Source organism: Pelophylax lessonae, assembly GCF_965119305.1.
Source record: "Pelophylax lessonae genome assembly, chromosome: 13".
In the NCBI taxonomy this organism is placed as follows: domain Eukaryota; kingdom Metazoa; phylum Chordata; class Amphibia; order Anura; family Ranidae; genus Pelophylax; species Pelophylax lessonae.
The window spans coordinates 97,393,748-97,417,524 of record NC_138780.1 but is presented as its reverse complement, the minus strand read 5'-3'; the positions used below and the strand labels follow the sequence as shown (position 1 = coordinate 97,417,524).

The following is a 23,777-nucleotide window of genomic DNA, read 5'->3' as shown; positions in this document are numbered from 1 at the left end:
ATTGGGAATGTGTTATAGCAGAAAGTAAAAAATATGGCGTTTTTTTTCAAAATTGTCGCTCTTTTTTTGTTTATAGCGCAAAATCGAAAAAGCGCAGAGGTGATCAAATACCACCAAAAGAAAACTCTATTGGTGGGAAAAAAAGGACATCAATTTTATTTGGGTACAGCGTCGCACGGCCGCTCAATTTTCTGTCAAAATAACGCAGTGCCGAATTGCAAAAAATGGCCTGGTTATTAAGGGGCAAATCCTTCCGGGGCTGAAGTGGTTAATATCTTTATAAATGATATAGGGTCTGGGATTAAAAGTACCATTTCAGTTTTTGCAGATGACACAAAGCTATGCAGTGGAATAACTTCTCCAATTTACAAGCTGATCTCAGTGCACTGTTTAATTGGGCAACTATGTGGCAAATTACGTTTTAAAGTGGTTGTATCCCCCAAAAAACAAAAAAAACCCTGCAGGACAATGACATAATGTGTTAGTTTGCATCCCAAAATAGCACATTATGAAATACTTAATTTGAAACGAAGCCCCCATACAGTCGCTCGGACACCGCAGAGAGAGCTGACATGTTCCCTCTGCGTCTCCTCCTGGTTCGGTGGCTCTAGCGATTTGAGTGGCCTGAGCCGCACTGACACATCCGCGGAAGTTCACTTTCCGGCAAGGAGCTGGCAAGGAGCTCTGAAGGATACGCCAGACCTTCAGAGCGCATGCGCCGCTGTTGTCAGCGGCTGCATGCATGGTGAATATCTCCTAAACCGTGCAGGTTTAGGAGATACTAATTTTACCTACAGGTAAGCCTGTAAAAATGATATACTACAGCTTTAATGCTGATAAATGTAAAGCTATGCACTTGGGGGCTAAGAATATGCATGCATCATAGATACTGGGGGAAGTACAACTGGGGGAATCCATAGTGGAGAAGGATCTGTGGGTCTTGTTAAGATCATAAGCTTAAAGCGGAGTTCCAGCCATTTACTCACCTGTCCAACGGTCCAGCGATGCGGCCGCCCGAAGCCTCGATCCTCTCCCTCGGCGCCGGCATCACTGCTGTGGGCACCCGGCTGTTACAGTTTGCGGCTTCACAGCCGGGTACCCACTGCGCATGCGCGAGTCGCGCTGCGCGCCGTGATTGGCCGGCAATCTTCTGGGACCTCTGACGTGTCCCAGAAGATTGCAGGGAGGGAGGGGGAGAGGAGAACTTCCGCTCAGGGCGCCGCGGCGCTCCGAGCGGAAGTGGGAGCGGGTACCTGTCAAAACTAGGTACCCGCTCCCCCCCCCCCAAAAAATGACATGCCAAATGTGGCATGTCGGGGGGTCAGGACTCCCTAAAGCGGAAGTTCCACTCTTGGGTGGAACTCCGCTTTAATATTAGAATGCAATGCCGAGCTGCAGTTTCCAAAGCAGGTAAAGTCCTTTCTTGTATTAACCACTTAAGCCCCGGAAGATTTTACCCCCTTCCTGACCAGGGGGTATTTTGCGATTTGGCACTGCGTGACTTTAACGGACAATTACGCGGTCGTGCGACGCTGTACCTAAACGAATTTGACGTCCTTTTTTTCCCCACAAACAGAGCTTTCTTTTGGTGGTATTTGATCACCTGTGCGATTTTTTGATCACGCGCTATTAACAAAAAAAATGTAAAAATCAAAATTTTTTAACATTTTTCGGCCAATTTGTTTTATGCTACATATGTTTAGTAAAAAAAATCGCAAAAAGCGTATTTTGATTGGTTTGCGCAAAAGTTATCGCGTTTACTAACAAAGCGAAAGATTTTTGTCATTTTTGTTGTTTTTTTTTTTAACGCGTAATGGCGGCGATCTGCGTTTTTTTTTATTTGCGGTACTGCGACATTGCGGCGGACAGATCGGACCCTTGACTGACATTTTTGACACTTTTGGGGTTACCAGTGACATTTCTACAGTAATCAGTGCTATACATATGCACTGTTACTGTAAAATTACACTGGCAGTGAAGGAGTTAACTTTATTTGAGAGGGAGGGGCTGTGTGTGTCCCTAGGGGTGTGATTCTAACTGTGATTGGCTGTGGCTTGAGCTGTAGGAACAATGATCAACGGTCCTACATAGTAGAACCGTATGATCATTGTTTCTACACAGGGGAGAATGACATGCGGCTTGTTTATACTAGCCGCCTGCCTTTCTCCCTCTCCCCCGACGATCGCCGAGTGACCGGCGGACATCGGGTCCGCCGGTCACACGCACGGGGGGGTCCGTGACCGCGCGGGAGCGCTCCGCCGGCGGCGCGCGCTCGCTCCCCAGAGCCTCACAGGCTAGTTACGTATATATATGTCACTTTGCCTGTGAGGGGCTGACCGCCGCAGTATATGTACTTGCGGCGGTCGGCAAGTGGTTAAGAAAGGCATGGACTCCAGAGAGAGGGAGATATAATTTTGCCCCTGTAGAAAATCATTAGTAAGACCTCATCTGGAATATGCAGTTCAGTTTTGGGCACCAGTTCACAAAAAGGATATCGGGGGACTGCAGAAAGTGCAAAAATGGACAACCAAACTGATAAGAAGTGTGGAAGAGCTCAGCTATGAGGAAAGTTCAGAGGAACTGAATTTATTTTCTCTTGAGAAGAGGAGATTAAGGTGGGATATTATCAACATGTACAAATACATAAGGGATCCATATAGTGAACTTTAGTGTTGCGTTATTCACTTTAAGGTCATCACAGAGGACAAGGGGGCACTCTACATCTAGAGGAAATGAGATTAAATCTCCAAATACGGAAAGGTTTCTTTACAGTATATAGACTCCCTCCAGAGGTGGTTCTGGCCAGCTCAGTAGATTGCTTTAGGAAAGGCCTGGATTCTTTCCTAAATGTACATGGGTACTAACATTTATAGGTAAAGTTTATTCAGGGAAAATCCGATTGCCTCTCTGGGGGATCAGGATGTAATTTTTTTCCCCTGCTGTAGCAAATTGGATCATGCTTTCCTGGGTTTTTTCGCCTTCCTCTGGATCAACTTTTGGTATGGGATTGTAAGGTTTGTTTATTTATTATTGGTTGAATTAGATAGACTTTTGTCTTTTTTTCAACCTATGTAACCTAGGTAGGGAACAATATTCAATCATTATATGCGAGAAAACACACTGCTTTATCATATCCTTGTGCAAATTATTGTTGAATGTAGTTGCTAATATATTGTCATTCACATTAGGAGAATTGACGGAATCAGGGGAATTACTTAAGATAGGTACAGGCTATATGCCTGTGCCACTCTTCTAAGTTGAGATAACAGAGCAGATCCTGAGCCTAATTACCAAAAAGGTGACAGCTCCTTTTATCAATTAGAACCCATCAGCTCCATTTTCTATGCTTTGCCGGCAACAGACATGGCACAGACGCTCTGTTAAAAGCTGGAGGGAGGAGGTCTGTTAATTCTGCAAGCTCTGCTTATGTTGTGAAATCACTGCACGGGCAGGGGGAAGGATTTCTGAATGTGCATTTCACCCCTGCAGTGCTAGGGGGCCCTTCTGCAAGTGTTGGTTTTTTTTCGCATTCGTGGAGTTTAGCTTTAATTGATCTTGTAACAATTGATAATGCTGGAAATGCTAGCGTTTATTTCTTTCTCAACACTAAACATTTTACTTTCAATACAAATGTATGGGCTTAACTCAGTTACAATGCTTCTTCCTTTTCAGGTCCTCATTTACGATCGTTTTGGCCAAGATATCATCTCTCCTCTGCTCTCTGTGAAGGAACTTAGAGATATGGGGGTCACTTTACACCTGTAAGTTTTTTATTCATTTTTTTTGTTGCTAGATTTGTTAAAACGAATACAACGTTGGAATATCTTTAACCACTTGCCGACTGCCTAACACAGATCTACGTCGGCAGTCAGCCCCTCACAGGCAAATCGACGTAGGTCTACGTCGCTAGCCTGTGAAGATCTAGGGAGCGAGCGCGCGCCCCCGGAGGCGCGCTCCCGCGCGGTCACGCGCCCCCCCCCCGCGCGTGTGACCGGCGGACCCGATGTCCGCCGGTCACTCTGCGATCGTCGGGGGAGAGGGAGGAAGTCAGGCGGCTTGTGTAAACAAGCTGCCTGTCATTCTCCCCGGTGTATGAAGGATGATCATACGGTTCTACTATGTAGAACCGTTGATCACTCTTCATACATCTGAAGCCACAGCCAATCACAGTAGAAAGCACGCCCCTAGGGACACACACAGCCCCTCCCTCTCAAATAAAGTTAACCCCTTCACTACCAGTGTATTTTTACAGTAACAGTGCATATGTATAGCACTGATTACTGTAGTAATGTCACTGGTAACCCCAAAAGTGTCAAAAATGTCAGTCAAGGGTCCGATCTGTCCGCCGCAATGTCGCAGTACCGCAAAAAAAATCGCAGATCGCCGCCATTACGCGTTAAAAAAAAAAACAACAAAATTGACAAAAATCTTTCCCTTTGTTAGTAAATGCGATAACTTTTGCGCAAACCAATCAAAATACGCTTTTTGCAATTTTTTTTTACCAAACATAGGTAGCATAAAACAAATTGGCCGAAAATGTTAAAAAAATTTGATTTTTACATTTTTTTGGGGGGGAATTTCATATAAAAAAATGTGAAAAATATTGCTATTTTTGCAAAATTGACGCTGTTTTTTTGTTTATAGCGCGTGATCAAAAAATCGCACAGGTGATCAAATACCACCAAAAGAAAGCTCTGTTTGTGGGAAAAAAAGGACGCCAAATTAGTTTAGATACAGCGTCGCACGACCGCGCAATTGTCCGTTAAAGTCACGCAGTGCCGAATCGCAAAATACCCCCTGGTCAGGAAGGGGGTAAAATCTTCCGGGGCTTAAGTGGTTAAGTAATGTACAATGTGGTAGACACCAGCTTCACTTTGTAGTTGTACATCTTACTGTTGGAACGTGTAGCATGGAGCCTTAGTAATGTTTTAATATTGGAATTTGAGTTACCAATTTGACAGCATTTTTTTCTGTTGACCTTTTAGCCTAGGTTCACACTAATGTGTTGCGGGGTTTGTAAATTGCAGTGCGATTGGCAGAATCCGATCACATACAGTGCCTTGCGAAAGTATTCGGCCCCCTTGAACTTTGCGACCTTTTGCCACATTTCAGGCTTCAAACATAAAGATATAAAACTGTATTTTTTTGTGAAGAATCAGCAACAAGTGGCACACAATCATGAAGTGGAACAAAATTTTTTGGATTTTTCAAACTTTGTTAACAAATAAAAAACTGAAAAATTGGGCGTGCAAAATTATTCAGCCCCTTTACTTTCAGTGCAGCAAACTCTCTCCAGAAGTTCAGTGAGGATCTCTAAATGATCCAATGTTGACCTAAATGACTAATGATGAGAAATAGAATCCACCTGTTTGTAATCAAGTCTCCGTATAAATGCACCTGCTCTGTGATAGTCTCAGAGGTCTGTTTAAAGCGCAGAGAGCATCATGAAGAACAAGGAACACACCAGGCAGGTCCGAGATACTGTTGTGGAGAAGTTTAAAGCCGGATTTGGATACAAAAAGATTTCCCAAGCTTTAAACATCCCAAGGAGCACTGTGCAAGCGATAATATTGAAATGGAAGCAGTATCAGACCACTGCAAATCTACGAAGACCTGGCCGTCCCTCTAAACTTTCAGCTCATACAAGGAGAAGACTGATCAGAGATGCAACCAAGAGGCCCATGATCACTCTGGATGAACTGCAGAGATCTACAGCTGAGGTGGGAGACTCTGTCCATAGGACAACAATCAGTCATATACTGCACAAATCTGGCCTTTATGGAAGAGTGGCAAGGAGAAAGCCATTTCTTAAAGATATCCATAAAAAGTGTCGTTTAAACTTTGCCACAAGCCACCTGGGAGACACACCAAACATGTGGAAGAAGGTGCTCTGTCAGATGAAACCAAAATCAAACTTTTTGGCAACAATGCAAAACGTTATGTTTGGCGTAAAAGCAACACAGCTCATCACCCTGAACACACCATCCCCACTGTCAAACATGGTGGTGGCAGCATCATGGTTTGGGCCTGCTTTTCTTCAGCAGGGACAGGGAAGATGGTTAAAATTGATGGGAAGATGGATGGAGCCAAATAGAGGACCATTCTGGAAGAAAACCTGATGGAGTCTGCAAATGACCTTAGACTGGGACGGAGATTTGTCTTCCAACAAGACAATGATCCAAAACATAAAGCAAAATCTACAATGGAATGGTTCACAAATAAACATATCCAGGTGTTAGAATGGCCAAGTCAAAGTCCAGACCTGAATCCAATCGAGAATATGTGGAAAGAACTGAAAACTGCTGTTCACAAATGTTCTCCATCCAACCTCACTGAGCTTGAGCTGTTTTGCAAGGAGGAATGGGCAAAAATTTCAGTCTCTCGATGTGCAAAACTGATAGAGACATACCCCAAGCGACTTACAGCTGTAATCGCAGCAAAAGGTGGCGCTACAAAGTAATTTTTCAGTTTTTTATTTGTTAACAAAGTTTGAAATATCCAATAAATTTCGTTCCACTTCATGATTGTGTCCCACTTGTTGTTCATTCTTCACAAAAATTTACAGTTTTATATCTTTATGTTTTGAAGCCTGAAATGTGGCAAAAGGTTCAAGGGGGCCGAATACTTTCGCAAGGCACTGTAGATGTGAACAGCTTTGCGATCTGATTCCAGCCAGGCAAAAAAGGTGTATGCCCCTTTTTCATGCAAATGTGGTGCGATTTAATCATACAAAATAAATAAGCTGAAATCACGCTTCAAAGAATCGCATGTGATTTGAACAGGAATGCGGTGCTATTCCTCTTCGAATCACATGCGGTTCCCTGCACCGCACCAGTGTGAATCTAGGCTTATTTTTTAATTTATATATGGCACAATTTATATTTTTTATAAATACGTTTTGGTAGTTATTTTGAAAATTGGTAATTAATGTGATTACAAATATATACTAATATATAATCTGCAGTGTGTATGTATGTATGTGTGTTTTATGTATGTATGTGTGTGTATATGTGTATATATATATATATATATACAGTGGGTACGGAAAGTATTCAGACCCCCTTAAATTTTTCACTCTTTGTTATATTGCAGCCATTTGCTAAAATCATTTAGGTTCATTCTTCTTCCTCATGAATGTACACATAGCGCCCCATACTGACAGAAAAACAGAATTGTTGACATTGTTGCAGATTTATTAAAAAAGAAAAACTGAAATATCACATGGTCCTAAGTATTCAGACCCTTTGCTGTGACACTCATATATTTATCTCAGGTGCTTTCCATTTCTTCTGATCATCCTTGAGATGGTTCTACACCTTCATTTGAGTCCAGCTGTGTTTGATTATACTGATTGGACTTGATTAGGAAAGCCACACACCTGTCTATATAAGACCTTCCAGATCACAATGCATGTCAGAGCAAATGAGAATCATGAGGTCAAAGGAACTGCCTGAAGAGCTCAGAGACAGAATTGTGGCAAGGCACATATCTGGCCAAGGTTACAAAAATATTTCTGCTGCACTTAAGGTTCCTAAGAGCACAGTGGCCTCCATAATCCTCAAATGGAAGACGTTTGGGACGACCAGAACCCTTCAAAGAGCTGGCCGTCCGGCCAAACTGAGCTATCGGGGGAGAAGAGCCTTGGTGAGAGAGGTAAAGAAGAACCCAAAGATCACTGTGGCTGAGCTCCAGAGATGCAGTCAGGAGATGGGAGAAAGTTGTAGAAAGTCAACCATCACTGCAGCCCTCCACCAGTTGGGGCTTTATGGCAGAGTGGCCCGACGGAAGCCTCTCCTCAGTGTAAGACACATGAAAGCCCGCATGGAGTTTGCTAAAAAAACACCTGAAGGACTCCAAGATGGTGAGAAATAAGATTCTCTGGTCTGATGAGACCAAAATAGAACTTTTTGGCCTTAATTCTAAGCGGTATGTGTGAAGAAAACCAGGCACTGCTCATCACCTGTCCAATACAGTCCCAACAGTGAAGCATGGTGGTGGCAGCATCATGCTGTGGGGGTGTTTTTCAGCTGCAGGGACAGGACGACTGGTTGCAATCAAGGGAAAGATGAATGCGGCCAAGTACAGGGATATCCTGGACAAAAACCTTCTCCAGAGTGCTCTGGACCTCAGACTGGGCCGAAGGTTTACCTTCCAACAAGACAATGACCCTAAGCACACAGCTAAAATAATGAAGGAGTGGCTTCACAACAACTCCGTGACTGTTCTTGAATGGCCCAGCCAGAGCCCTGACTTAAACCCAATTGAGCATCTCTGGAGAGACCTAAAATGGCTGTCCACCAACGTTTACCATCCAACCTGACAGAACTGGAGAGGATCTGCAAGGAGGAATGGCAGAGGATCCCCAAATCCAGGTGTGAAAGACTTGTTGCATCTTTCCCAAAAAGACTCCTGGCTGTATTAGATCAAAAGGGGGCTTCTACTAAATACTGAGCAAAGGGTCTGAATACTTAGGACCATGTGATATTTCAGTTTTTCTTTTTTAATAAATCTGCAACAATGTCAACAATTCTGTGTTTTTCTGTCAGTATGGCGTGCTATGTGTACATTCATGAGGAAGAAGAATGAACTTAAATGATTTTAGCAAATGGCTGCAATATAACAAAGAGTGAAAAATTTAAGGGGGTCTGAATACTTTCCGTACCCACTGTATATGTATGTATGTATGTATATATATATATATATATATATATATATATATATATATATATATATATATACAGATCCTGGAGCTCTGTGTGTGTGTGTGTGTATGTATGTATGTATGTATGTATATATATATATATATATATATATATATATATATATATATATATATTCTATTAGATTTAGGTCAGGCGAGCGTTGGGGCCATTCAATGGTATAAATTCCTTCATCCTCCAGGAACTGGCTACATGTTCTCCCCACATGACGCCTGGCATTGTAGTGCACCAGGAGGAACCCAGGACCCACGGCACCAGTGTAGGGTCTGACAGTGGGTCCAAGGATTTCATCCCGCTACCTATTGGCAGTCAGAGTGCCGTTGTCTAGTCTGTAGAGGTCTGTGCGTCACTCCATGAATTTTCCTCCCCAGACTATCACTGATCCACCACCAAACCGGTCATGCTGAACGCACATGTGCTTGGGGTGAACCTGCTCTCATCTGTGAAAAGCACAGGGCGCCAGTGGTGGACTTGCCAATTCTAGTGTTCAATGGCAAATGCCAATCGAGCTCCACCATGCTTAGCAGTGAGCACAGGGCCCACTAGAGGACGTCAGACCCTCAGGCCACCCTCATTATGTCTGTTTCTGATTGTTTGGTCAGAGACATTTGAAAGACCCGTGGTTTTCTGGAGGTCATTTTGTAGGGCTCTGGCAGTGCTCATCCTGTTCCTCCTTGCACAAGGGAGCAGATATCGGTCCTGCTGATGGATTAAGGACCTTTTACTGCCCTGTCCAGCTCTCCTAGAGTAACTACCTATCTCCTGGAATTTCTTCCATGCTCATGAGACTGTACTGGGATAAACAGCAAACCTTCTGGCAATGGTACGTATTATTGTGCCATCCTGGAGGAGTTAGACTGCATGTGCAACCTCCATAGGGTCCAGGTATCTCCTCATGCTACCAGTAGTGACACTGAACCTAGCCAAATGCAAAACTAGTGAAAAACAGTCAGAAAAGATGAGTAGGGAAAAAATGTCAGTGGCCTCCACCTGTAAAACCATTCCTGTTTGGAGGTTGTCTCGTTGTTGCCTATCCAGTGCACCTGTTTGGTAATTTCATTAACACCAAAGCAGCGGAAACTGATTAACAACCCCCTCTGATACTTACCTAACCAGATCAATATCCCAGGCGTTTACTTGACTTGATGATATACTCTGATTTAAGTGTTCCTTTAATTTTTTTGAGCAGTGTTTGTTTGTGTGTGTGTGTGTATGTGTGTATGTATGTATATATATATATATATAAGGGCTTTTCTTTTTATACTTAGTTGTTTTTGGATAATACAGTGGTTTCTTAACCTAGCAGTAGGCATAATCTGTTAGGCAAATTAGGTTTTACTGCTCTAATAAAGGGTCTTCTTACACATTACAGTCTGATTGTACAATCTCCTTTAGATCTACCAAAAATTATGCAGTGCAAGGGTTTGCTTGATTAGAAACAAATTGCTTGAATCCTCATATTCCAAAGTTATGGTAAAGCTAAAGTTCATTGTACAGAGATTATTTTGTCAGATTGTGATGAATGTGGTAAGCCAAAAGTATGAATGCCACACCAGGGATCCATTAGGTATTGACATCTGCAGTCTAAAAATGATCCACTCCCGTCTCTTAGCACAAGTTGTTCTAAAACATTATGCTTTGGTTAGGAACGGAGCACTACAGGCTTGGTTTGACGAAAACAAGTAATTGTCTTGTAATGCTTGTATTCACTTTATTTCTCTGTTTCCTAACTACAATACTAGGGCTGCAACTAACGATTATTTTAATAATCGATTAGTTGCCGATTATTTTTTCGATTAATTGATTAATCGGATAAAATCATTAAAAAAACTCAATATGCCTTTTTTTCATTTATTTAAAATAATAATGAACAAACAGAGTGTTAGTGCCAGTTCACACTTGTGCGGTTTGCGAGATCGCATGTAATTCGGAATGCACTGCTCCTAAATTACATGCGAGTTCAGCCATACACTTTGTATGGCTGAATTCGCAGCGCGTCCGCAGCAAACTCGCACATGAGGCTTTTTTTTGAGCCGCCTCAGAATCGGATCGCACAGTGGTTCACACTAGTGCGATTGGATTCTGTGCGAACTTGCAGATCGCACTGCAATATGCAATTGCAACTGGGGGTGTCGTTAACTTTTAATTGACACCCCCTGCGTGTGAACTGGCAGAAGTGTGAACTGCCAGATGTGCGGATGCGATGCGGGAACACGCTGCATATTCGCAGCATTCCCGCATCGCACAAATGTGAACCGAGCCTAAGGCCATTGCATCCGCACATCTGGCAGTTCACACTGCCATATGCGATACGCAGGGCGTGTAAATTAAATGTTAACGACACCCCCAGTTGCGATCGCATATTGCAGTGCGATCTGCAAATTCACACAGAATTGGATCGCACAAGTGTGAACCACTGTGTGATCCGATTCTGAGGCGGCTCAAAAAAGTTTGCTGCGGATGCACTGCGAATTCAGCCATACAAAGTGTGATCGCATGTAATTTAGGAGCAGTGCGCTCCAAATTACATGCGATCTCGCAAACCGCACAAGTGTGAACCGGCACTTATACCAAAACTTTTTTTTTTTTAAATTAAGCTGCTATATACTGTAAATAATATAATAAACGCTTATCTAGATAAAAGAGTTAATATTCCTTATAAGGTGCAATATTATAATAGAAAAATAAGTGAATAAAAACGTCCATGTCAGCCATAGATATGAAATAGGGAGCAAAGAAAGACCCACTATATGTGCTATATGGACGTTTTTAATCACTTATTTTTCTGTTATAATATTGCACTTTATAAGGAATATTAACTCTTTTATCTGGATAAGCTTTTATTCTATTTTTTGGCGGGCTGCTTTGTATGTACAGGCAGGGCTGCTGTTAGAAACCACGGGGCCCCGTACAGCCTACCTGACAGGGCCCTGCACTGCAAAACTCGCATAGTGCTTGTGGTGCCATTAATTGTTAATGGCACCCCAAAAACAGTTAGCAGAATGTGGCAAACTTAAAAGTAGGATGCCTTAAAATGTTCTAGAGCTTCTATGGTGCATTTGTCAAATGTAGCGCTGTCCATTTAAATAAATAGCCTGCCTTATGTGTGAAAAACAAGCTAAAAAAAATTAGTGCAGGAACATGCATTCCCACTACGATGTGAATGGGACCTCAGGGGTGCCAAATAGAAATGTCTGTCAGGTGTAGGGAGAGGTGTATTCACTAGCCCCTAGCTCCAGCACTGCAGTGGTGGCCAGTGTCTACCTGCAGCTGGCACATTTCCCCCCTTCTCTCAACTTTCTGCAGCTACATTCCCACTTACACCCTTCCAGCAGAATGACTACTTTATTCAGGCCCTACAACCACTGCAGGTTACAGTGTCTGCACATAGAGAACGGTGTGGAGATTGGCAGAGCAGAGCTCAGGACTCAGGGAGGAGGTGGAGCAGGCAGAGAGCTTCTTACCTCCTAGATCTTTCTGCTTTGCAATAGATAACGCTGCCGATCACAGAGGGAGGGGAGGGGGAGTTTCAGGACCTGGCCAGCAGTAACGATTTCATAGCAAAGGCAGAGAGAGACTCTGCAGCTGTCCCTGACACACACAGAAAGAAAGGGGGTTCCACACCCTGGAGTCACAAGGCAGTACAGCCGGCTCTCCTTTCCTGCAGGTGCCCGGGCCCCTCTTCTGAAGTGACAGAGCTCAGGCCCCCTACAGGAGGGCAGGCTGTACTGGTTTATCAGCGGCCCTGTGTACAGGACACTGTAGCACTGTAAGCTCTGCACTCACGTTTTGCTGTTTTTCTCCCTGACCTCGATATGACTCACTCCCTCACTGACGTCAGGAAATGGGCGGAGAGGAAAGGCAGAGAGGAAAGGAGGAGGGAGGGGGGAGGTCAGTTGTTTCAGCCCTATACAATACCAAAACGGTTTAGTTTCTAAAAAAAAAAAAAAAAAAAGTACCTAACTGTGTCAAAAGTTAGTCTTACTAAGATGAATTGAGAATCCTAGTAATAGAAGCACTGGAATTCCTAACTTTACTGAAAAAAGTTCAGCTCAAGACACCTTTCGTTGATCACATGATGTCTGTTGAGGGAGAGGATCAGCCAAACTGATTCTCTCCCTCTGCAAAGATCCACAGGCTTTGGAGTTTTATTTCTTTCAGGACAGATAAATGTTTCATTCCATTTGTTACTCTTTACTTTTCCTTACTAATAAGACTTTTAATGCGTATTTAGGTTAGACTTGCAATACTGTTTTTTCTCTATCGTCCATTGACAGGCGCAGCTCCATATCTTTCTAGACCATTGGGTTATGCTCCTCCCATCAGGAATAGGACACTAGGCAGGAAAAAGCTTTACCACGCCTATGGGGCCTCCCTGGAGGCATAACCCCACACACTCTGCCTCAGCTTCCAGTTTGTTTCTGCCAAGTTAAGGTGTAGGGCCTAGTTCCCTGCTGGGACTTCGGTCTTAGCTACATAAAAGGGAAATTTGTGTTATATATAATTTTTATTTACTAGTTTAGATTTCCTGGAGAACTACAAGCAACAGATGGCTGGGTTTCGGACTGGATAATCTATACCCTTAGGGCAGGGATCCTCAAACTACGGCCCTCCAGCTGTTGCGGAACTACACATTCCATGAGGCATTGTAAAACTCTGACATTCATAGACAGGACTAGGCATGATGGGAATTGTAGTTCCTGAACAGCTGGAGGGCCATAGTTTGAAGACCCCTGCCTTAGGGTCTCCCAGCCTGGCCGTGAGCAGGTTATAGTCAAGCACTAGGCCTTGCCACGACAGAGCCCCAATGGATAGGGATGAACCTGCGAGTGGACCATCTCGCTGGGACGTGAAGACCTGGAATGCCCTGAGTTGCAACATACCCCCTGGCTAGCAGCACCCCCACCCCTGGTCTGTTAGGAGTTTTGCCCACCTGGTACCGTGGTATGGTGAGTAATGCTGTCCCCCCCAATCCTCTGGCGGTCCTCTTCAGCCGCCGCGCAGGAGTGCGCATTGGTGGAAGCACTCATAGTTCCTGTGCGAGAAACTTTAAAAATGGCAGATGAATCTACAGCGTCAGGTATACAAGTGTCTTTTGGCTCCCGCAAAGCCCAGAAGTCAGGAAAGGTGTTTCCTTGTTCCGGAGCTTTTTGAAAATATTGTTAATATTGCATCAAGCACGTGCTAGTGGTGCCCAAGTGCTTTAAACGCCGTTATCCCTTTGCGGAGGCGGTTTCAAGTCGATGTACCTTGCCTCCAAAGGTGGATCACCCAGTTTCTAAATTAAATAAGTCTATTGTGGTTCTGGTGGAGAAATCCCGGCCTTTACAGACCCTGTGGATAGACGGCGCTAATTGAACTCCTGGACCAGATGGCTCAAGCCCTTGTGTTAATGTTTGATGCGTCCTTGGATGCGGCCTCCCTAGTGGCCAGGGTGTCTGCAGTGGGGATTTCCATTCCTATGGTGTGGTTTAAAAGCTGGTTGAAGGACCAGGCTTCCAAGAAGGCCTTGACTGATCTTCCCTTTACGGGAGAAAGGTTGTTTGGATCTTCTCTGGATTAACTGATCAAAGGTCTTACGGGTGGGAAGAGTACTCTTCTCCCTCAATCCTCCGTCATAGGTGGGGGCCTTCCTTCACTGCTCATAGGCGGCTTTTTCGTACCCCCGGGTCGCAAGAAAAAGGAAAAAGGAAAGCCTTTTCAGGTCTTCCAATAAACCATGGTCCGGTAAATCAAAGACTGGCCAGTCTGGTTCTGCAGACAAATCATCGTATGCATCAAGGGGCGCCCTCACCCGCTTCTGGGGTGGGGGGTGTCTTCGCTATTTTCCGGAACCATGGACTTCCTTGATTCAGGACAAATGGGTTCACAAACTGATCCTATCAGGGTACAAGATGGAATTACGGTCTCGACCGTCAGATAGGTTCTTCCTGTTCAATCTTCATCTATCTCCAGACCGGTTAAAGGATCTTCGAGAGGCGGTACATGATCTGCTTGCACAAAGGTGATTGTGCCAGTTCCCTCTCAGGAACGCTTTCAAGGGTTTTATTCAAACCTGTTTACTGTGTCCAGAAAAGATGGTAAGGTGCATCCAATCCTGGATCTCAAGGCTCTGAACCGCTTCTTGTGGGTACATTTGTTTCGGATGAAAGCCATCCGTACGGTAGTGGCGTCCCTACACCAGGGAGACTTCTTGGCCTCCAAAAATGGATATCAAGGACTCATATCTACAGCCCTCTCTGCTGTACACATCCCAGGTGTGGAGAAATGGCAAACGGATTACCTGAGTCGTCAGGTGTTGGATCAAGGGGAATGGTCCTTACACCTGGAGGTGTTTCATCTCCTGTGTTTCCGGGGGGGGGGGTTCACTCGAGGTCGATCTGTTTGCTTCTCGTCTCAACAGGAAGGTTCAGAGGTTCGTAGCCAGGTCTCACAATCCTCTGGCCGATGCCACAGACGCACTGGTGGCTTCTTGGGGTTGGTATCAGCTGATTTACGCCTTTCCTCCACTGAAACTCCTGCCGAGGCTTCTACGCAGGATAGAGGAGGAAGGGATTCCCGTCGTTCTTGTGGCCTCAGACTGGCCTCGCAGTTCTTGGTACGTAGACCTGTTAAGGTTGGTTGCCGATGCTCCTTGGAGACTTCCTCTCAGTGAGGATCTGCTGTCTGAAGGGCCGATCTTCCATCCTGCTTTACATACACTGGCTTTAACGGCATTGGCTGTTGAAAGCCAGGTGTTGAGAGATTGACTATTGACACTATTGAAGGCCAGGAAGATCTATCATCGTACGTGGAAATTGTACATTTTATGGTGTGAATCACTGAAGGTGCACCCTCGCTTGTTTTCAGTAGCTGGGATTTTGGCTTTTTTGCAAAAAGGGGTTGAACAGCGGTTGGCTTTGGGCACTATCAAAGGTCAAGGGTTGGCTTTGGCTATGGCTATATATTTCCAGCGCCCGTTAGCTACGCTTGCCTTGGTTCGTACTTTCATTCAGGGATTGCGCCATATGGCTCGCCCGAGACGATCCCCGCTACCTCCGTGGATCTGAATTTGGTTTTATCTGTTCTTCAAAAGCCTCCTTTTGATTACATTTGAGAGATTTCTCTGCTTTCATTGTCTCAGAAGGTTGCCTTGGTGGCTATCACTTCTGCCCGCAGAATGTCTGACTTGGGGGCGTTGTCCTGCCGCTCATCTATTTGGTGGTCTACAAAGATAATATGGTACTCTGACTTAATCAGTCTTTTCTTCCTAAGGTGGTTTCTGATTTTCATTTGAATGAAGACATTGTGCTGCCTTCACTCTGTTCCAAGCCTAAGCATCCCAAGGAAATTGCCTTGCACTCTTTGGATGTGGTTCGGGCGATCAGGGTTTACCTGGCTGCCACTGAGTCTTTCAGAAAATCAGATGCTGTATTTTGTCCTTACCGATGGACCTCGTAAAGGATTGGCTGCGTCTGCTGCTACCATATCCAGATGGATCAGGCAGACGGTAGTTCAGGCCTTTTCTCTGAAGGGTCAGGTTCCTCCTTTCCCTCTGAAGGCACATTCTTCTAGAGCAGTGGTTCTTAACCTTGTTGGAGGTACTGAACCCCACCAGTTTCATATGCGCATTCACCGAACCCTTCTTAATTGGAAAAATAAAATCTGGCTCTCCTCACCTTGAATTCAGCGAGCGTTGTGTTCTTGTATTTTCCATCTCCATGCAGCTTAAGGAAGTGTTCTCTTAGTTTTGCCGGTGCTAGACTAGAACTGCTCAACTTGACATTGCAAATCGTGCAGTTAGGACGCTGACTCCCATCACGTTCCGTTATACATGTGAATCCATAATGTACATATTCGTCCGACCACTTTCTTTTTTTGCTTGACATAGTATGAAGGGATTAACATTAAGAAAGAAATCACACGACGTACCATCACTACAGTTACAATTCGACTACTGGGCGTGCCAAATTCCCTGCAGCACAGATAGGCCAAGTGATGTTGCGTGATCACCTGCAGCCAATGAGCGGGGCGTGTCATCACGAATCATATGAGTCGGGTGTGTGTCTTGACCTCCGCCGAACCTGTGAGACTGACTCACCGAACCCCTGGGGTTCGATCGAACCCAGGTTAAGAACCACTGTTCTAGAGCGTTGAGTGCCTCTTGGGCTTTTCGCCATCAGGTGTCAGTGATGCAAGTTTGCAAGGCGACAACTTGGTCGTCTGTGCATACGTTTCCAAAATTCTACAAAGTAGATGTGTTAGCATCTTCGGATGCCTCTTTTGGCCACAAGGTTTTGCAAGCTGCTGTCTAAAAGAGATTTTTTGTTCTCTATGAGGGTGTATGTTTTTTTGGGTAAGCTCCAGTTGTTCCTGGTTGAGCTCCATGTTACCTGGTTGGCTACGTTTAGCCTTTTGGGGAAGTACGTTCTTTTTTGGCGTTGTTTTTTTCCACCCTTCATGCATATACTGCTTTGGGACGTCCCAATGGTCTAAGAAGATATGGAGCTGCATATGTCAATGGACGATAGAGAAAACTGGATTTTTGTACTTACTGTAAAATCCTTTTCTCTGAAGTCCATTGACAGACACAGCACCGGCCCCTCTACTTTTGAGTGAAATTGGGTTTTTGTCTTCTAAACACTGCTTGTAACGATAGCTGTAGCAGAGTGTGTGGGGTTATGCCTGCAGGGACAGCCCCATAGGCGTGGTAAAGCTTTGTCCTGCCTTGTGTCCTATTCCTGATGGGAGGAGCATAACTAATGGTCTAGAAATATATGGAGCTGCGTCTGTCACGGACTTAAGAGTATAGTAAGTACAAAAATCCAGTTATTTCTTGTATGTGGAAAAGTAAATCATGAAAGCGGTTATATGATAATTCTATCTAATGTAGAAAACTCAAAAACAAGAGCATATTTGCAATATTTTTATTAATATGCTGCTGAAAATGACAGTTAAGTCTGTACTTGTATACAGTCTATTCATCGCAGCACTATATGTTCTTTTCTTCAGACTCCTGCACTCAGACCGTGATGCAATTCCAGATGTTCCAGCTGTGTATTTTGTGATGCCTACAGAGGAGAATGTGGACAGAATCTGTCAGGTATGACTTTGTTCTTACTTTTTTGTTTTAAGCAGTTTTTCTCACCCATTACATCCCATAAAATTACATTCAACAAAAAATGAGTCTGCAGTCTATGTGCCCCTATATAAAGTGTATACATTTCCCTCTCTTCTTCTTTGGCACCTTCTGAATCAATTTACTACATGACCACCACAGTCCTGAGTTTGAAAGGAAAGCCATCATGCTGGAAATATGAAGCTGCTTTACTTGATCTCCCTCTAAAAATGCTACCTGGTTTTTATGTATTCTAAGCCCCTGACCTGCAAAAATGCACTTGTTAAGCATGTGACCACTAAATTGCCTGTTCCTACTCTGTTACTTAGCAAACATGGAAGCCAGGGACAATTTAGAAAAAAATATTTTTTTTCAGAAGGTGGTCAGCCAGCAAGAAAATCTTTCATATTCACCCCATGGCTGGATTTCTTTAAGAGGAGTTCTGTTTGGGATTCCGTTTAGGTCTATGGACCTCAAGTTGCATCAAAGTCATACCAAAGTAGTGCAGGGACTATTTTGAAGTCGCTGCAACTTCAAATCGCACAGATATTAATGGTATTTTTTGGAAATCATGGGGATATGACTTGTCATGCGACTTAGCACTCCCAAGTCTCAGGACAAGTCGCATACGTGTGACAGGGGCCTTACTGACAACAGATAGGGCTGACAAAATCCTTACGCCAGTTTTATCTTGGAGAGTATGACCCACACAGTGAATTCCATCTGCTGTATTGCTGGCTCACTGTAGGAAAACTCTTACAATATCCCGCCCAATACATTCATGGATGGGTTCTTTAAGAATGCTACCGTGTTTCCCCCAAAATAAGACCTACCCGGAAAATAAGACCTATCTCTGTTTTCTATGATGCCTGCAATATATGCCCTACCCTGAAAATAAGCTCTAGTTAAAATCCTTGTAAAATCATGTAATCCACGCTGTAAAACTGAACTATATATTGTCCAGTGTGTGTCTTTGATGTATCATTGTTTTAGAAAATACCTTATTTACAGTGCCGCTGGGCGCTCATGTGACCCACCAGAGCTCTCCTTCTCCCCCCGGCTGATTTCAGCGGCCCCTCCCCCTGCAGTGCTTGAAGCAGGGCTCATGTCAGAGGGGATCTCGGCATCTCCCTCGGCAGTGCTTCGGAGTGGGAAAGGAGAGCTCCGGCGGATCATGTGAGCATCTAGCGACGCTGTAAATAACGTATTTTCTACAATGTTACGTAAAGACACACACTGGACATTATATAATCCATTTACAGAACGGATTAAATGATTTTAGAAGGACTTTTACTATAGTTTTTTTTGGGGATTACAGAGATGCTGACTCCTGAGCTGACAGGGAGGGAAAGGGGTAGAGAAGACAGGGGACACATAAGACATCCCCCGAAAATAAACCTTAATGCAGTTTTTGTAGCCAAAATTAATAAAAGACTCTGGCTTATTTTCGGGGAAACACGGTAGTAGGTAGTATTCTGTCCTACTGCATGCTGATGTGGGGAAGGAGGGAGGTAGTTCTGCATATGCTGGTACTGGTAAAGGCAATAATCTTGCTGCATGTTAGTGATGAACAGTATCCTAATTTTTATATTGGAACCCCACAAACAGGCCCGGCGTTTGGCTTATTTTAATAGTTTTTTTCCTTAATTGCAGGATCTGAGGACCCAGTTGTATGAGTCCTATTACTTGAACTTCATCTCTGCAATCTCCCGCAGTAAACTGGAGGATATAGCAAGTGCAGCACTTACTGCTAACACAGTGGCTCAAGTATCAAAGGTGAAATTGCTTATTAGCATTATCTTTTAGAGTGTGTCATTTGAGCAGCAATTTGCACATTAAAATCTAGTGGACAAATACAGTACACACATCCTTATGATTCTCTTTCATCCTTGCTTTGAATTGTCTTATTATCCTTGCAAAAAGTTTAAAGAAATATGCATATTTTTATTTGTTGAAGGAAATAGGGATATGGTGACTACTAAGTTAAACCCAAGGAAGATATCTAATCATTTATACAAACTCCACCTTTTGGAGCACTGACCAAAAGTAGTGATTCAATTCGAGAGAGAGATCTACTGCAAGATTGCAGTTTGCTTGTATATTCACTATTCTACTATACTTTGCACATGTGTTAAAAATGCACATTTTAGGTCTGAAGAATAGGTAAAAGCCCCAAACATTATATATTCTGAAATTGGGGATCCTTGAGAATAAAATGGTGGCAGTTGCAATTTCAAATCTGTTAGATTGAGAGGGTATCTCTTGTGCACAGACCTCCTCAGATCACCCCACAAATTTTCAATTGGATTCAGGTCTGGGCTCTGGCTGGGCCATTCCAAAACTGTAATCTTCATTCCTTTGTTGATTTGGATGTATGCTTTTGGTCATTGTCATGCTGAAAGGTGTTCAGCTTTCTAGCCGAAGCCTGAAGGTTTTGTGCCAATATTGACTGGTGTTTGGAACTGTTCATAATTCCCTCTACCTTGACAAAGGCCCCTGTTCCATCTGAAGAAAAACAGCATGATGAAAAATCATGATGCTGCCACCACCATGCTTCAATGTGGGTATGGTGTTCTTTTGGTGATGCGCAGTGTTGTTTTTGTGCCAAACATATCTTTTGGAATTATGGCCAAAAAGTTCAACCTTTGTTTCATCAGACCATAACACATTTTCCACATGCTTTTGGGAGACGTAGCCGGGTTTGGATGTTTTTCTTTGTCTTGTCACTCTACCCCATAGCCCAGACATAGGAAGAATACAGGTGATTGTTGTTACATGTACCACACAGCCATTACTTGCCAGATATTCCTGCAGCTCCTTTAATGTTGCTGTAGGCCTCTTGGCAGCCTCCCTGACTAGTTTTCTTCTCGTCTTTTCATCCTTTTTGGAGGGACGTCCAGTTCTTGGTAATGTCACTGTTGTGCCATATTTTCTCCACTTGATGATGACCGTCTTCACTGTGTTCCATGGTATATCCAATGCCTTGGAAACTCTTTTGCACTCTTCTCCTGACTGATAGCCTTTCACAATCAGATCCCTCTGATGCTTTGGATACTCTCTGCGGACCATGGCTTTTGCTGTAGAATGCGACTAAGAAAATATCAGGAAAGACCTACTAGAACAGCTGAACTTTATTTGGGGTTAATCAGAGGCGCTTTAAATGATGGCATGTGTGTACTGACTCCTATTTAACATGAGTTTGAATGTGATTGCTTAATTCTAGACACAGCTACATCCCCAGTTATAAGAGGGTGTGCACACTTATGCAACCACATTATTTTAGTTTTTTATTTTTAGTTCTGAAATGATTTATCTTTGTCTCATTTTTTTACATCACAGAAACCTGACATTTTAACAGGGATGTGTAGACTTTTTATATCCATTGCAAGTGGTCTATATAGTGAACTTGATGTTGAGTTATTCACAGGGGGCTTTATTTTCAAAATACGGAAAGGTTTCTTCACAGTAAGAGCTGTGAAACTGTCAAGTAGACTCCCTCAAGAACTGGTTCTGTCCAGCTCCGTAGATTGCTTTAAAAAAAAAAAAAATGGACTGGATTCTCTCCTAAATGTACATAATATAACTGGATACTAATATTTATTGGTAAATTTGATCCAGGGAATATCCAAATGCATCTTGGGGGATCAGGAAGACATTTCCCCCCTGTTGGAACAAATTGGATAATGCTTTGCTGGGTTTTTTGTTTTGCCTTTCTCTGGATCAATTATTGATATAGGATTATATAATACCCCCCCCCCCTTCTTTTATTGGTTGAGCTATTTAGATTTTTGTCTTTTTTCAACCAGACTAACTATGTATTCTATGAGGATTTACTATGATTACAAGTAGCTATAAAACCGATTCATGAAATTTGACCTGAGCACATATATCTGTAGTGTTTACTTATCTCTCTCCAAAGCCCTAAGTCCTGTATCTTTGTGCTGCTTCGTTCCTCTGTTATCAGCATGATAACTTCTGACAAGTTCTCTAACACTGGAGGTAAAAGCAGCTGAAAAATTGTGTTGGGGAGGTTGCTATAAATAGATTAGCAGAGAGCTAAACTATTCACAGCACAGCTCTGCAAGTTTCTTTCTTCCTCTACCTATGTGGAGGGGTGTGCGTGCCTTTCCTCCAATCATTTGTCACATGGTTTATGCTAGGGATGCACCGAATATTCGGCGGCCGAACATTATTCGGCCGAAAATAGAAAAAATAGCACTTTCGGTGTTCGGCCGAATAAGTCAAAAGGCCGAATAATTTTGTGCCGAACAATAGGGCTGAACGATAGTCGATATGATATCGACTATCGTTCTGTGGCCATAGGCGATATTCATATCGCCGAGGTCACGATATTTACAGGGGGAAGGGACTCGGAGGAGGACAGGAGGACTCACAGACTTCCATGTTAGGCAGGGGAAGCCGGGACACTTCAGCGGTGAGCATACATACATTACTCACTCGTGCACTGCAGCCCGCCCCACACATTCAGTGAGTCTTACTCTCCTCCCTAGTTTTTTCAATGGCACATTCAGGAAGCCAATCACGCCGTGATTAGCTGCACAGCGAACCAATCACGCGTGCCTGCACACCTGATTGGTTCCGCTGTGCCGCTACTCACGGCGCGATTGGCTTCCTGAATGTGCCATTGAAAAAACTATGGAGGAGAGTAAGACTCACTGAATGTGTGGGGCGGGCTGCAGTGCACGAGTGAGTAATGTATGTATGCGGTTGTGCTCCTTTCCAGGGTCCTACTAGTCCACCTCCAGCCTCCTACTACCACCACTATGAGAGACTGTCTGTCACGGTATAATCTGATCGAGTCCACACTGACACTGACTGACTGTCACTGAGTAATTGATGTTACCACATTAACCCTGACCTGCCCAGTGCCCTGTATCTGCAATTAAAATTTACAAGGCTGCCTGCATGCTTCCTGATTTCCATTCCCAGCATCCTTCCCAATCCCTACAGTGTCACTAACATTAACCCTATGGTACAAGGCTGCAGTGTGCACTGAATCCCATTCCCTACAGTAACATTTAGGGAGAGAGACATGAGAGGACAAGAGAGAGAGAGACATGAGAGGACAAGAGAGAGAGAGAGACATGAGGACAAGAGAGGACAAAAAATTGGCAAAATAAATGGAAAAAATGCGAAACACCGCGTTCGGTATTCGGCCTTCGGCCAAACATTTCATTATTATTCGGCTTCGGCTTCGGCCAAGAATTTCATTTCGGTGCATCCCTAGTTTATGCCCAGACTCCTCTCCCACCGCTGAAAGAGGAAGTAAAAATAACACAATATTCACTTTCTAAAGAATATTGAAAGCTGAAGACAGCAGATATGCATGTAAAAATTATGTAGGGAGATTTGTCTCATCTCTGTGTATCATCTGACTCACCTCACTGATTCACCTCATTGGGTATATGTGTGAGGGTTTACATCCACTTTAATTTACTCACTAAAATCCCACTTTAAAATTAAATTCTTGAGGTAGTGGGACCATGTGCTTTCTTTCACAAGTTTTATTGAGTATGTAAATTTCCAGAAGGTATTCAAAGGTGCAAACACTAATTTTGTAGTAGTACAGAAAAATAATGTAAAAAAATATGGGAGATCAAATGTCACAGTAGCAATGGTGTATGTATTAGCAGCACTGGTGGAAACTATGGGGACTGATGTCCCTCTAACGTTAATAAAAAAAAAAAAAAAAAAGCCGATAACCGGCTTCTGTTTACTTCTGTAATCAGCTGTCATTGGCTGACAGCTGATCACTTGGTAAAGGACCTGCTGTGATTCGCCCTTTACTGTGATAAGCTGAGTCCCAAGGATATAGGGCACGCGGGCAGCACAAGAATGGAAGGACGTCTATGATATTGTAGGTGTTGTATTATATTGTATAAATATTCTATTTACTGAAGGTATAATAAAATATTATTGATCAGATATAAGTATTATAT

At 43.5% G+C, this 23,777-nt stretch overlaps 1 protein-coding gene across 1 annotated transcript in view; it reads left to right on the top strand.

Annotated features, from left to right (window-relative positions):
• The window catches only part of SCFD1 (sec1 family domain containing 1), a 326,499-nt gene that overhangs the window by 46,707 nt on the left and 256,015 nt on the right, over nt 1–23,777 (top strand). The window contains exons 3-5 of the mRNA XM_082275124.1: nt 3,673–3,761; nt 17,712–17,802; nt 19,471–19,593. Coding sequence (XP_082131250.1) covers nt 3,673–3,761; nt 17,712–17,802; nt 19,471–19,593 — 303 coding nt within the window. The remainder of the gene's footprint in view (nt 1–3,672; nt 3,762–17,711; nt 17,803–19,470; nt 19,594–23,777) is intronic.